The 14,413-nt window shown below is 39.9% G+C and overlaps 1 protein-coding gene across 1 annotated transcript in view; it reads left to right on the forward strand.

Annotated features, from left to right (window-relative positions):
* Positions 1-1,690: 1,690 nt before the first annotated feature.
* The window catches only part of dkk3b (dickkopf WNT signaling pathway inhibitor 3b), an 18,659-nt gene continuing 5,936 nt past the window's right edge, over positions 1,691-14,413 (forward strand). Inside the window, exons 1-5 of the mRNA XM_079247508.1 lie at positions 1,691-1,924; positions 3,798-3,914; positions 4,028-4,108; positions 10,175-10,267; positions 11,679-11,823. Coding sequence (XP_079103634.1) covers positions 1,742-1,924; positions 3,798-3,914; positions 4,028-4,108; positions 10,175-10,267; positions 11,679-11,823 — 619 coding nt within the window. The 5' untranslated portion in view covers positions 1,691-1,741. The remainder of the gene's footprint in view (positions 1,925-3,797; positions 3,915-4,027; positions 4,109-10,174; positions 10,268-11,678; positions 11,824-14,413) is intronic.

Below are 14,413 nucleotides of genomic sequence, written 5' to 3' on the forward strand. Positions count from 1 at the left end.
TAGACCTTACCGGAGAGGCTGAGGAGTGTGATTTCCCTGTAATTGTAACACACCCTCTGGTCCCCCTTCTTAAAGGGGGACCACCACCCAAGTCTGACAGTCCAGAGGGACTGTCCCCGATGTCCACATGATGCTGCAGAGGCGTGTTAGCCAGGACAGCCCCACAGCATCCAGAGCCTTAAGGAACTCTGGGTGGATCTCATCCACCCCTTGGGCCTTGCCACCAAGGAGCTTTTTAACCACCTCAGTGACTTCAGCCCCAGAGATAGGAGAGTCCACCCCTCAGTCCCCCAGCTCTGCTTTCTCACCAGAAGACGTGTTGGTAGGATTGAGGAGGTCTTCGAAGTATTCCTTCCACCAACCCACAACGTCCCGAGTTGAGGTCAGCAGCCCCCCATCTCCACTGTACACAGTGTTGACAGAGAACTTCTTCCGCCTCCTGAGTCACCAGATGGCGGACCAGAATTGCCTCTAAGCCGTCCAGAAGTCATTCTCAATGGCCTCGCCAAACTCCACCCTCGCATGAGTTTTTGCCTTTGCGACAGCCGAAGCCGCCCGCCGCTTAGCCTGTCGGTACCCATCAGCTGCCTCCAGAGTCCCACAGGTCAAGAAGGCCCGATAGGACTCCTTCTTCAGCTTGACGGCATCCCTCACTGCTGGTGTCCATCAACGAGTTCTGGGATTATCGCCACGACAGTCACCAATGACCTTATGGCCACAGCTCCGGCTGGCCGCCTCAACAATAGAGGCAAGGAACACAGCCCATTCAGACTCAATGTACCCCGCCTCACTCGGGACATGGTTGAAGCTCTGCTGAAGGTGGGAGTTGAAGCTCGCTCCAACAGGGGACTTTGCCAGACGTTCCCAACAGACCCTCACAACACGTTTGGGTCTGCCAGATCTCTTTTCTCTTTGTTTCCCTTGTTGTTCATCAGTTAAAGCACTAACATGTTGCAAAAATGTACTTTCTCTGTTAAAATGGGCCTGATGTCACCTCTCACATCGGTTTTGTGACGAGAAGAAAAGTAGCAGATTGGAGACGCTGACTGACATGGCTTTTACAGGCTGCCTGCACTCCTGCATTCTTTTAATTCATTTCTGGCAGACAATCACTTTATGGTACAACACCTGTTGTTCCAGACAGCGAGGTAAGTCTTACTCCCAGTCTGTTACCATGGTGACTGACCTGTAAGGTGAACTTTCTAGATGGCAGGTTTACCTCATTGTGCTGCAACGCTGGCAACACAACAGAGACGGAACTTGGGACTCGTGTGGAAATGGTACGTAAGTAAATGGTAAGGTTTAAATTTTGAATATTAATAATAAATAATTTTCAGTCTAAGTTTTGGCTAAGCTCTCTTCCTGTCCTGGAGCTCCTGATGATTACATCTTGTGTTTGGGACCTTTCCTCAGCAGTTCACATCTGGTGTTAATTTCGCAGTTTTTACATCTTTCTCTACTCTACTGTTCACATTTACTGTTAGAACGGCTCACCAGAAATACTTTATTTTATTTGATGTATATTTTCACATTTTCTTTCTCAGTGTAGTTAGACATTTTCTATGCCAATAAATTTGATCCGTTTTGTTTATAAGTCTCCACATCACTCCCCCCACTCCTCCTACTCATACTTTCCAAATAAACCCTTCCAGCTGTCCGCGCTCCGTGCTCCACACAGCTCTGGTGCTCAGACTGACGGCAGCTCCTGGTTGCAGGAAAAGGAGGAAAGTTGTCTGGTATCATGCTGCTGTCGGGGCTCTGGAGTTTGTGTTTGTTGTGGCTGACTGGTGGCTCTGCGCTGAGCGGGGCCATGATCCTGAGAGACGCTGTGGAGCGGGGCCCGGTCAGTCTGAACGACATGTTCCGAGAGGTGGAGGAGCTGATGGAGGACACTCAGCACATACTGGACGAAGCAGTGGACCAGGTCTGCGTCACATTTTATTCATTTATGTAAGGGGCCAAGTGTTATATGACACGCTGAGCAAAGAGAGCGCTGAAAGAAAATCTGCTTCAAAAGAGATCATGTGCTGAAATCTCTCCTGTTGTTTACTTTTTTTATGTTTTGCTTCCAGACATCCAGGTTTTATTGTAAATTTTCAAAGTTCTTCTGAGCAAAAGTCTTTCAGGTTACTGAGGGTCTTTCAGTGTTTTTGTTTGGATTTTTTCAGCTTTTCCCTCATTTTCAGTCTTTTCTTCGTACTTGTCTGTTTTCAGAACAGTGTCATTGTTACTGTTTAATCCATTTATAGTGCATTTATGAAAAATGCTAAATATAACAGTTCCCAATGAGCTTGTAACCCATTAAAACTCGTTCTGCACTAAAACGTTTATTTTGGACAAACTATTTTACTGGACTACTTTAACTGAAATATGCAAGAGAAATTGCATTGCCAACTATTCTTAAATATTCTATTCTTAAATAACCCCCCCCCCCCCCCCCCAAAAAAAAGTAAATTAATAAATAAATCAATAAATAATAGTCAAAACTAAAACTAAAAAGGTCACATTGGGATTGTTGGATCTCTTTGATGACAACACACATTCACCCCGGTAGTGTTGATAAGCTTCTGCGATGTCACAAGATTTATTTCCATCCAGAGATGCATTCATTTTTCACCAGTATCTTGTGTCGATGATGGGAGAGTCTGACCACTTTGCAAAGCCTCCAGCACTTTCCTAAGAGTCTCAATGGGGCTCAGGTCTGGACATTGCGGTGATTTCTTCTGCTCCCTGAACCACTCTTTCACATTTTGAGCCAAATGAATCCTGGTGTCGTCATCTTGGACAATGGCTGTGCCATCAGTGAAGAAAAAGTCTTGGTGGAGTAACCTGCTGATTCAGCATATTCAGGTATTAGCTGATCTGCTATGATCTGATAGCTGCATCGCTTCATCTGCCTCTCTTCTTACCCTGATGCTCCCATAACTCTGGCACAGGGTCAATCTTGACTCAACAGACCACATGACCATCTTCCATTGCTCCAGAGTCCAGTCTTACTTCCTTGCAAACTGAAGCCTTATTATCAGGTTAGCCTTACCAACTTACACCTTTCTTTCTTATGGCTACCTAGCAAGTCCCAACCTCTTGATTTCCCTTTGCTTTGTGCATGTGGAAATGTTCTTACTTTCACTATTAAATAGTTCTACTCTTGTTTCTCTTTGACCTGATTTCACCAGATGCTTAAGTCATCACAGGTCATCATCATCCAGGTTTTTTTTTCTGACCACATTTCCTCCTGGAAGATGATCGTTCCCTCCCCATCCATCCAGTTTTAAATAAGGCATTAGACAGTTTTCAACCCAGTATTAGTAGTTTCAGCATCTCAGACGTTTTCTCTGCTCGATGCCTGTGATTTGACTCTTCATAAAGAGACTAACATCTTTTCCACGACTGCAAGATGTCCTCTTTCCACATGGTTGGGTAAGAAATGAGAAGCTCATTGTATAAGTTGGGGATCAGTAACTTCCTGCCATCTGAAAGATGATCTCCATGCAGTCATTATCCAATAGTTAAAGTTAGTTAAATTCAATTGGTGACTTTTGTTTACTGTAAATGTTTACTGAATATACAGTTGTCATTGTATTGTGGAATAGTTTACATCAATCAAGTCTCAAGAACTGTAGCTTTCCAAAGTATACATTAGTACTTGGAGGGGAGACTGAGTAAACACATATTTTTTGCATGGGACATCTGGCACTAAGGGGTTAACTGAAAACTTGGCCTAGAGAATTCATAGTCCCTCTATGCTTATTTAAAAAACTAGAATATCTTGTATTTCCTACCATTAAATCCATCAGATAACAACTGAGAGTGCAAAGTTCGCTTCAACCTCATTGGATCAGCATCCCAGCTACCACAACGAGACAATGAAGAACAAGGACAGAACCACTCAGGTCCTGGACAGAACTGATCAGGTGGGTCCTCTCACACACAAGCCTCTTTTTTATTTGCTTTAGTGGGCAAAGGATCTGGCTGGAGGGGTTGTGATGAACACTTTAAGAATGCAGACTGTTTCTGTCATTTGTAGGAAACTAACAACAGAACAGGAGAGACTCATCTTTCACACACCCATACGGAGGCGGTGGGCCAGTGGAACAGTGTGAATCATGTGAGTCTTTTACCTTTTCATTTTGTTCTGGGAATATGTACAACATGATTGTCCACCTAGAGTTTAATGTGTGTTTCCCTTTGTTGGTATATTCCAATTTTTTACATATGCATAAAGGGACTATTCAACTTTCTCACATTTCGCAAACTTTTTCTTGTTAATTCACTTGGCAATTTGTGTTTTTGAACCCTCTAAAGTAAATAAAGATAACACAAACACACACACACACACACACACACACACACACACACACACACACACACACACACACACACACACACACGGCCAAGTGAATTAACAAGAAAAAGTTTCCAAAATATGCAAAAGTTGAATAAAAATTCACTCAGTAGTAATGAAGATGAGAAGCAGGAAGGTTGTAGGTGGGGTTGGAGGGATCAACCAGGGATCAATCTCCTGGATAAAAAACCAAAACTATTCTTCAGAAACGTCCCAGACAAAATGAGGTTTAGAAAAGGAGCCATTGCAATCCAAAAGCTCTCTGCTGCATGTTTCCAGGTGATATTTTTTCTGTTTTTCTGGCATAAAGCTGAAATTTGTCATGAAAGTTTGGTTTTGTGCAGGAATTTAGCAAGACAACATGTCCAACTCCCACTGTGCTGTCTCTGGACTCAGGAAATGTTTCCTTCTTTGTTGTTGCTTTTTGGACAGAAACACAAAATCCAGCTTCTCTACTTTCACAGTTAATGTGTCTTCTCTCCTTTCCTCCATCCAAACTGTAGAAACAGCTGTTTTAAAACACAAAGACTCACATCCTTCGTGTTTGATCGCTCTCCTGTGACCATGTCTCCTATTCCGAGCACCGACGTTTAACTCGCCTACAGTTTCGTAAGCATCCAGAGCTGCAGTTCTTTCTGAAACTGTAGCTGCATTGTCTGAACTTTCCTCCTCTATAAATGGTGAGCTCATCCAGGAAAGAGTCCTACTATGTACTTTTCATAGTTTTTACTAACAGCAGGCCAGCCTGGGCTGAGGTCATTATGGCTGTTTGCTGCCCGCTTTGGCATTTTCCTTTACAGCGGTGCTTTTCATCTCTTGCTTTCCTGGCAGCTGTACAGATGGTGGTTATGTTAATAGAGCTTGCTGCTGGAAAAAATGCCAGGGAGGCAGAAAGGCCTGCAAACCAGACTGGATAAGTTTCCCTATAAAACGTAAAAGATCCCCCTGAATGTGCAGTCAGAGCCCTTCTTTAGTATGTTAGATTCTCTGATACCAATGTCTGCTGGAAGGTAAACATGGATATGACTGCTAACCTTCATAGACTATCAGCAACTGACAGCAAACAAGGGTTTTGTGTAGCTTTGCTTTCAGAAACACATTTTTCTGCGTGCAATAAAGCCTGGTTAGATTTCCTTTAAATAGGAAGTAGTTTCTGATAAAAGTGCATCTTAATAAGCAGATGACAAGACTGTTAGCTTGCAAATAAGCAGACACATGGTAAGGAGAAGTGGAGTGCTTTAAGTCTCATCTAAACGCCCACTTTTAGTTTTTGGCTTTTAACACTGCTTTAGTTGTGTGGTCCTCAGTGTCTTTTACTTGTTTTATTTGTTCTTTTTGGTTATTTTATTGGATATTTATTTATTTTAAATTGTTTTACCTGTTCATATTTTAACATTATTATTTTATTTTACTCTATTTTGTGATATTTGACTGTGCAGCACTTTGGAGACCTTCAGTTTTTAAAATGTGCTTTATAAATAAAGTGGATTGAATTGGAGAAGCAAGATGACATGTGCTGCATCATGTAGCACACAAGCTACTGTCCAACTGAATGATTTATTTTTCTGGTTCTCTTCTTAAGGAGCCATCTCTGTGTATCTACAGGCAATCCAACAAATGCCTGGTTAGTTACATGGCTCCATGCTGCCCTCTTGTGGTTTTAGCTGGGAGCATTACTTCATACTAACACAGCCCTGCACCAGTTACTGAGCCTAAACTACTCTTTTATTTATTTATTTATTTAGATTACTTTAAAAAAAACTGTTTCCTATTTGGTTTCACACTGGAACTTACAAGTATATGCAAAAAAAAGAGATTAGAAAAGCTTACAACATAGTTAACACAAGATAATGACAACAGGGGATGCGCATGTGCCGTCGCTGGGGCTTCGTGTACCCTGTAAGAGGAATCTGGCTACCATTTTTATCTACACTTTCAGGTTTTACCACTACTAAGCTATGTTAAAAACACACTAGAGCAGGGGTGGGTAACTCCAGTCCTCAGGGGCTCCAGTCCTGCAAGTGTTTGGAGTTTCCCTGCTGCAACACACCTGACTCACCTGATTAATAGCTAATAAGCAGACTAGTGCAGAGGTTAATGTCAAGCTTTGCACCATTCTACTAATTAAATCTGATGTGTGTCAGGTGTGTTGCAGCAGGAAAACTCAGACCACCTGCAGGACTGTGGCCTTCGCGGACCGGATTTAGCCACCCCTGGTCTAGAGAGAAACAACCTTACTGCGATGATCTCTTAAGAGAAGTGAAGTCATCTTTGTTAGTGAAATATTTATTATTCTGATCATTTCATTCCAAAATCAGATTTATTATCAGTTGATCGGTGAGGATTGATTCTAATAAATAAATATATTCTAATTTATTTAATATATTTTGTTTGAGCAAAATGAGCAGTAAAAATATGAAAGTATCTTTATTTATTACCAGGACAAAAAAATATACATAAAACTTTGCTGTGTTTGGTGTGTGTTAAAGTCTGAATGTGTGACACAACAATACCGGTACTTGTGTTAATGAGAGAACATGAAACACCCCAGTCTGGTGGAGGAAAGTTGTGTTTTCATCTGTACACAGGAGTGTCATGCAGAGTCGTCAGGTCTATCACCTCACCTGATCACCTCACCATCCTGTTCATCCAGCTGACACGGTGTCAAAGCAGACACAAACTCTCCTTTATGTCCAGACATATTTTACATGTTTCCCTGCTGAAACCTGCAGGACAGACATCATCGAGAACCCATAATTGACATCCCTGATCTGGAGGATAGGAGGCGGATAGAAGGTCCAATAGAAACCTGATAGTAAAAGCTGAAGCAATAACGATATTGATAACAGGTGTGGAGCAACTGGCGAACTAAACCCCAGAGCGTTATCATATTTATTCATCTCAGATCTTCTTCCTCTCTCTATCTCACTGTCCCTGTCCCTCGTCTGGTTGCCATGGGGAGCAGGGCTTTCACTTGCTCTGCTCCCAAACTCTGGAACGCCCTTCCACCCGATCTCTGGAGCTTCACTTCTCCTGCTACTTTTAAAACTCATCTCTTACGCATTTGTTTAAACTTGCTCACAATCTTTGATCAGTCCACACCATCTGTCCCACTGTTTTATTTGCTGCTTTAAACTGAGTTAATTTAATTTGTTTACTGCCCAGTTCATTTGTTTTATTGTTTGTTCTTATTGCATCAGTTTGTAAGCAGCTTTGGGTTTCTTGAAAGACGCTCTAAATAAAATATATTATTATTTAAGTGGTAGAGATGAGAGCTGCTTATATTTTACAGATCTGGGTACTCATTAGGTCCTACAACGGCTGCAATCCAACAGGTTTTCCATGCATCTCTTCTCAAACACATCTGACTCAATTAACGAGTCATTGTGCAAATTCTGATAGGCTGTTTTATAAACATTTAATTGACTCAGATGTGCTGAAGTAGGAATACATAGAAAACCTGCTGGATTGTGGCCCTCATAGGACTGAATAGAGTTGCTCTGCTCTATATGCTGAGAAAGAGGACTTCAATGTTTCTTGTTTGTCCTGCAGATTATGAAATTTAGGATCCTCCTTTATAAAAGGAAATATATTATCGTCTCACACTTCACGATGTCATTTCTAATAAAAGACCAGCGAGTGGTAAATGAGAATATTTTCTTTTATATCTGTAGTTTAACATCTCAGTCGAGTGGTCGATGAATATTCCTTTTTTTTTCTGCCATCTTTCTCTTATCTGGTAAAGTTTTGCCAACAAGGTGAAGGAAAAATGCTGAAATGACTGCATGATGTCATCTTTTTTACCATTCAGCTGTTCTCCTGATGTGAATTCATGGCAGTAGGAATGAAGCAGTAAGTAAAGCTTAAACACAGACAGGGAAAAAAGCTAAAGCTATTAAAAAAAAAAGCCACAAAGCCACAAACTCTAACAGCTCTTACTTCTTTCTCTGCAAAATAATTAGTGGAAAAATCCTTCTGTAGAGAAATACGAGTTCCTCCTGAGCCTTATATCCGCAGTGGCATCTGTCATTTATTAAGATGAGAGCAGGGTACTGTGGTTTCTCTGGTGTCCCCTTCAGCTCCTGATAAACTCTACAGAAAAGAGGAACATTTGACATCCATGCTGACGACACTGAAGAGAGGAAGAATGACATAAAAACCATGTTAAGACGTTATTTTCTGAGGGAACTGTGTCATATGTTGCTGCCAAACGTGTGAGTGAGTAGGAGAGATTTTATGAGAGCCTGCAGGCGTTCAGGGTGGAAACAATCAACAAATGCGCATCTGTTTTGACTTGCTTTGTGCAAGTATGTGTTAGCATGTGGTCATGCTTTTAATGGCGTGTTATCATCACAGAAACACGCTGACTGTGATCATGTACTGAGTTTTTATAAAGATTTCTGCAGATTCTTTAGAGAAATAATTAATGTGTGCCCCGTAGCAGTGATGCAGCGTTCACACGTCCATCTTCCTGCTTAGTGTTCAGTGCTGTGTCAAGGATCTGGCTTCATATTTGTTGCTGATTTTCCACAACTAATGCACAAGAGGCAGATAAGTGGGTTTAATCAAAGTCACACATGAGCAGCAGTTTGGTAAAAATATTTGCTTATTTTACTGTGAGGAAAAAATAAAGTTTGCCCTGCTTATGAAAACAAAATAGAAAAACTTAATTTTTAATGAATAAAAATATTTTTATTAAATTAATGGCAATATCATATTTCAAATTCAATTTATTTTTATTTAAAATGGACAATACCAGTTAATGAACGCCATGTACAGTTTGCAGACGTAAACAAGCCAGATTATAGACATAGGCTAATTTCCATCTGTTGTCCCCTAACAGATGTTCCCTAAAATTACAAAATAAAACATTGTAAAAGCATATCATTCCATTATTAAACAATCATTATTGTAATCACAAATTTTACAATATAGAAATGTTTTATTGTCTTTTATTTTTGCTATAACTGAGCCCCGCAGTTTTATTATTTTAGTGTTTTGTATTAAGTAATGCTTTGTCAGACATGAATGTGATGTGATCAGATGTGATGATTTGCATGGTGAATTGATCAGCCTGTCTGTAAATGCTTAATGCTGGAATTTTTTCAAAATGATATGAAAAATAAAAGCATGAAAATTAAATAAAATAAAATATAATAACAATTAATTTTTAAAAATAAATAATGCATGAATAATATAATAATATATAATAATATATGATAAATACTAATAAAAAATAAATAATAATATATGATAAAATTAATAATAATATATGATAAATACACAAATAGAAGTGAATAAAAGCAAATGAATTAACAAAATAAATTAATTAGAAATAAAGAAATAAACAAAGGTCAGAAGTGGTTTGATGCAAATTTGGGACTACAGGCATCAAAGGGTTAAAGACTTTTTTTTTTTTTTTTTTTTTTTTTTTTAAAAAAAGGAAAAAAAAAACATGCTAGGTAAAGTACAGAAGGAGAGCGGTGTCGAGAGACCAAACCCTTCTGTTTTATTTAGATTACACTGATGTTATCCATCACAGTTTCCATGGAAACAAGACAAGCTGGCAGACACAACTTCAGAAATCATCAAACGTGTTATTATCTGGGGAAGGGGAGGGAGAAGGGGGGTTGTAACAGAGACAGGGACAACTCTCTCTGTGATGTCTGAATATAGTTCTATTCAACTGAGAGCTTCGGGATGTTCTGATGAGATTTTGTTTCAAATCAAGATGTGATCTGTAGTCTGATCTCATCATGTATCTGAACAGTTTCTGCATCTAACTCTGTTTAAGTCACAGTTTGTGTCTGTTTTCTCTCTAACCCACAGGAGTGCATCGTGGACGAGGACTGTGGAGACCTGAAGTATTGCCTGTATGAGATTGAGAACTCCAAGTGCTTCCCCTGCATTTCCACAGATATGGTAGGAGGGGGGGGGGGGGGGGTTGTCACGTCTCATTCTCTGTTTTCCTCAATCTGCACTGATCAATACTTCTGTGCCAACAATGCATTCACTTTTATAAAACATCTTTTTATTTGAAAAAATGGACAATAATCTCTGACTTAGAAGGCATCGCATGCACTGAAAATATAAAATTATAATGTAAACAAAGTAAATAAATAACAGAAAACAGGTGGATATACAACAGAGGTGGACTTTTAACCTTCTGTAACAACTAATTTATTCATTTTTGATTTTGTGGGAGAGCTTCTAGTCTGCCCATGTTTCATGGACTTTTGGGGTCTACCCTCTTTTATATGCAGTCTATGGGTTTAGCCTGTAATGCAGCATTTTATGTTTAGCATCAGGTCATTCATTTGGTGCTGATTTCCACTGCAACAGGATCCTCCTGTGGGCAGGGAGAACCCCAAACATTACCTTTCACACATTTTATTGGCATTAAAACCAATCTTAAAGAGTCTAAATCTGCTGTAAAGAATTCAACGGAGGACCTTAAACTGAGCTAAACCAACATGAGGTTGACCCATTTACTCCATGTGACGCATCATCCCATGTTGCATTGGAGATTTCCCTTCTGCCCAGTCCGCTCTGATCTTTTCGAGTGTCACTCTAATAAGTGATAAGATTATAAATATTTCAGATGAGACCCTTGCAGTGTGGCCGAGCTTGCAGAATAATATGTATTTCTTTTATGCTGGAAAACTGGGAGAAGATGGACTGAGGGTTCAAACAAACTGGCTGTTCTGAAGAGAGTAGAAAAGGTTTGAGTAAATCGAGGAGAAAGCATCAAATCAATGCAAAGATCGCTGAATTTACTTCCAAAATATACAATAATTCCTTCAACTAAAACGCAGTGGTGGGAATACCACAACATGAAGTGTCAATGTCTCAGAAACTTGTGTTTGGTGTCGTCTTTGTGTGTGTGAAGATGATTGTTTTAAATGCAACTTTCCATCGAGCCAGACCATTTAGCAGCTGATTCATGGTTCAGATCCTTCATTGGGCTTTTCCTTGCAAAAGCGATGTTTTTATTACAATAATCAAACTTATTTGTGTCCTCACTCATTTATTATCTGTTCATAAGCATATTACAAAGATATTACATCTCTCTTAGATCCAGAATAGATTTCTTGCTGAAATGCTTGCAGCCGCTCCTTGTTTGTCACTCATTATCAGGATCTATCAGGATTATCAGAAAGTGTCAAATACATATAAAAATGTTGCAGAAAAAGATAAGTGTATAAATATATCAGTAATGGCTTCAGCTGAAGTATTAACTCTGCAGAAAAACAGGAATCCACAACTAAAAGACAAATGATGCATGAAAGTGATGTTGCAGAACTATTCTCATACTACACTATAATCCACTCAGCCCTGCACCAAGGACGAGGAGTGTTGCTCAGATCAGATGTGTGTTTGGGGCCAGTGCACGGTCAACGCCACCAGAGGAACAGAGGGAACCATCTGCCAGGGTCAGAGCGACTGCAGACCAGATCTCTGCTGTGCCTTTCAACGAGGTGAGCTTCACCTTGGAAAAAAAAAACACCATTTACTACCTAATTTACACACCGAGAACTAAAAGAAACTGTTGATCTTCAGCGTGAAACACGGCAGCTGCACAGTGATTTGTTGAACATTGAATAACTTAACACTTTCTGGGCTAGTCAGTTGTGTCTTTAAAATCACATTACTTTTATTTAATTTTAAGATGAGCACATTTAAGGTTCTAAAAACACGACATGCACAGGTTTTCCTTCCCAGATTCTAGCATGGCTTCGCTTTGTTACACATTAAACTGACCCAGCATGTTAGATGAGTGGTTCTTAATCTTCGCTTCTCAGAAAATATCCGCCTCTCAGATTACCACTTTTATAACAAAGCAAGGTTAGTTCCATATTAGTCTACGTCACGCTGGCGACGTGGGAGGTGAAGGTGTGGACCCAAATGCAGGGATGACGGCACAGGGATGCAGGTTTGAGATGGATTTAATTCAACACAGGAACTCAGGAGACTAACTCAAACACAATGATCCAGCAAAAACCGAACAGAAACAGAGGGCATAAATACACTGAACACAACAAGACAAAGGTGAAACAAATCTATTTAATGAACCCAGGTGAACTAAATCAACAGGAAATTCAATAAAGCTAAACAAGAATCAAGAGAACTAAACAGGAAAAAGCTACAAAATAAAACAGGAAACCTGAAACTAAAGCACAAGGAGTCCAAACCCCAACAATCTATTAAGCAAGTGGTTGTCCAAAGTTGTTGTAAATCATCAGAACAGAAATTTACATTTTGCTACATAACTCACAGTTGACCTTTCAGCAAAGCCCTGATAACCGTGAGGAGTGTGGAGTTATTTTGGCTGTTTGAATAATTTTGCCTTTATATACCCCTTAGAAAGAAAGATGTTTTGCTTTATTTGCTTGTTTACCCAGCTCAGCCTCATCTGCAATCTGGTCGTTATTATTTCACTATAACCTATTTTATTCAAATATTGGGCTTAAAAATACAAACATTTTCAAATGTGATTCTGAAAAATTGTATTATTTGTTATTATAACCCATCAAACATGCTTTTTCTGTTTACGAAAATGACAATCTACTGAAAGGAACTTAATGGTTGTCCATCCCACTTTTACCCTCGGATAAACATTTCTGTATCATCATTTTCAAGCCATTATGTCTCAAGTTTTCTGTTGTTATCATCAAATAAAAGCTGGGCGAAAGTCTCAAATCCGCATTGCGTAACAGAATAACTAGGTCACCTGGAGCTGCTGTCAGCCTCACCTGAAGGTTCAGATCTGAAACTTTCCCAGGAAAACTGGAGAGATGATGGTTTATCCACTCATCATGAATATTCCGATTCCAGTTCAGGCTCAGAAGGAAACTGCTGATCATGACCAATACTGATTAAATAATGTTAAATAACAATCCAGAAACATATTTTCTTACTTTGGGTGTAGCGGCAGCCTTGGTAAAAAAAAAAAATATGTGTGGATTTTTTAAGTTTTAAAGCCAAAAGTCTTGCAAACAAACATCAAAACACACAAGTGGAAGAAAAACTATCAGCATGAACTGATACTCTTAAAACAAATGCTGTTTGTATTTGTAAGTGAGCATGTAGCATCTGTTAAAGGATAAATAATCATTTGATTTAGCTTTATTTGGCTCAACACATTTGTCTGAGTGAAATGTGGCTTCAGGTTTTATACAAAGCGGATTTGGTCTTTGTAAGTGAGGCTGTAGGAGGAACGTTGCCCAGTTAGCAATGCTGGTGTTTTCCGCACCATATCCAAGAAGCAGAATAGTACAGATGTAAAAACCAACAAACAGTCAAACAAGACTCAGATGAGACTCTGGTGAGAAAAAAAATGGTTTCAAGCTGGATTTGACTTCATTATAAAAGTAGAACGGCAACCTGTTGCTGTCAACTGTAGCACAAGAAGCGAGGGAATCTGTGTTCGATCCATTCTTTCTCCCTTTTAAAGGGGTGCTATTATGGTATTTGGAGTTTTCTGAGCTTTCTTCAGTGTTACAGTGTTGAATCCTCATCAGACATGTGAAGGACACTGTTTTTTATCACCTAAACACATGTTTGAGTTTGAGTTCCAGCACGCTCTCCGTTCGGTTTCCATGGCGACGAAAAACGCGTCGTTTTAGAGAGTTTTTTCTACTTGGAAATCCTTGTGACGTCCCGGGAGATAAGGTTCGGTGATTGGTTACCTTCTACTGGTTAACAAGGGCATGTACAAACACATCAGGCGGGTGGAAAACGTGGGATAAAATTATTTCCAACGATGGCTGGTGAGTTTACCAAAGAGAGACATCCTGCTGCATTCGTTGCTGTGGGTTGCTGTTTTCCACTTCGTTTTCAGGGTCTGATTCAGGTTCCAACATGTAGGGCTGTATGCTATGTGTTGACATTGTATTTTGGTTTTTTTTATTGAGTTCATATTAGCCTAATCCTTCTGTTTATGAGATTTTACAATGACGGTGAAAGCAGGTGAGGTGCGCGCTCCTGATGTAGTGCAGTGGCGGGAGGCGGGGCTTAATGCGGAAGAGTCTCAATCCACTCGTTTTGCCCACAGGCTGATCTGACAGC

Source organism: Telmatherina bonti (genome assembly GCF_933228915.1).
Source record: "Telmatherina bonti genome assembly, chromosome: 2".
In the NCBI taxonomy this organism is placed as follows: domain Eukaryota; kingdom Metazoa; phylum Chordata; class Actinopteri; order Atheriniformes; family Telmatherinidae; genus Telmatherina; species Telmatherina bonti.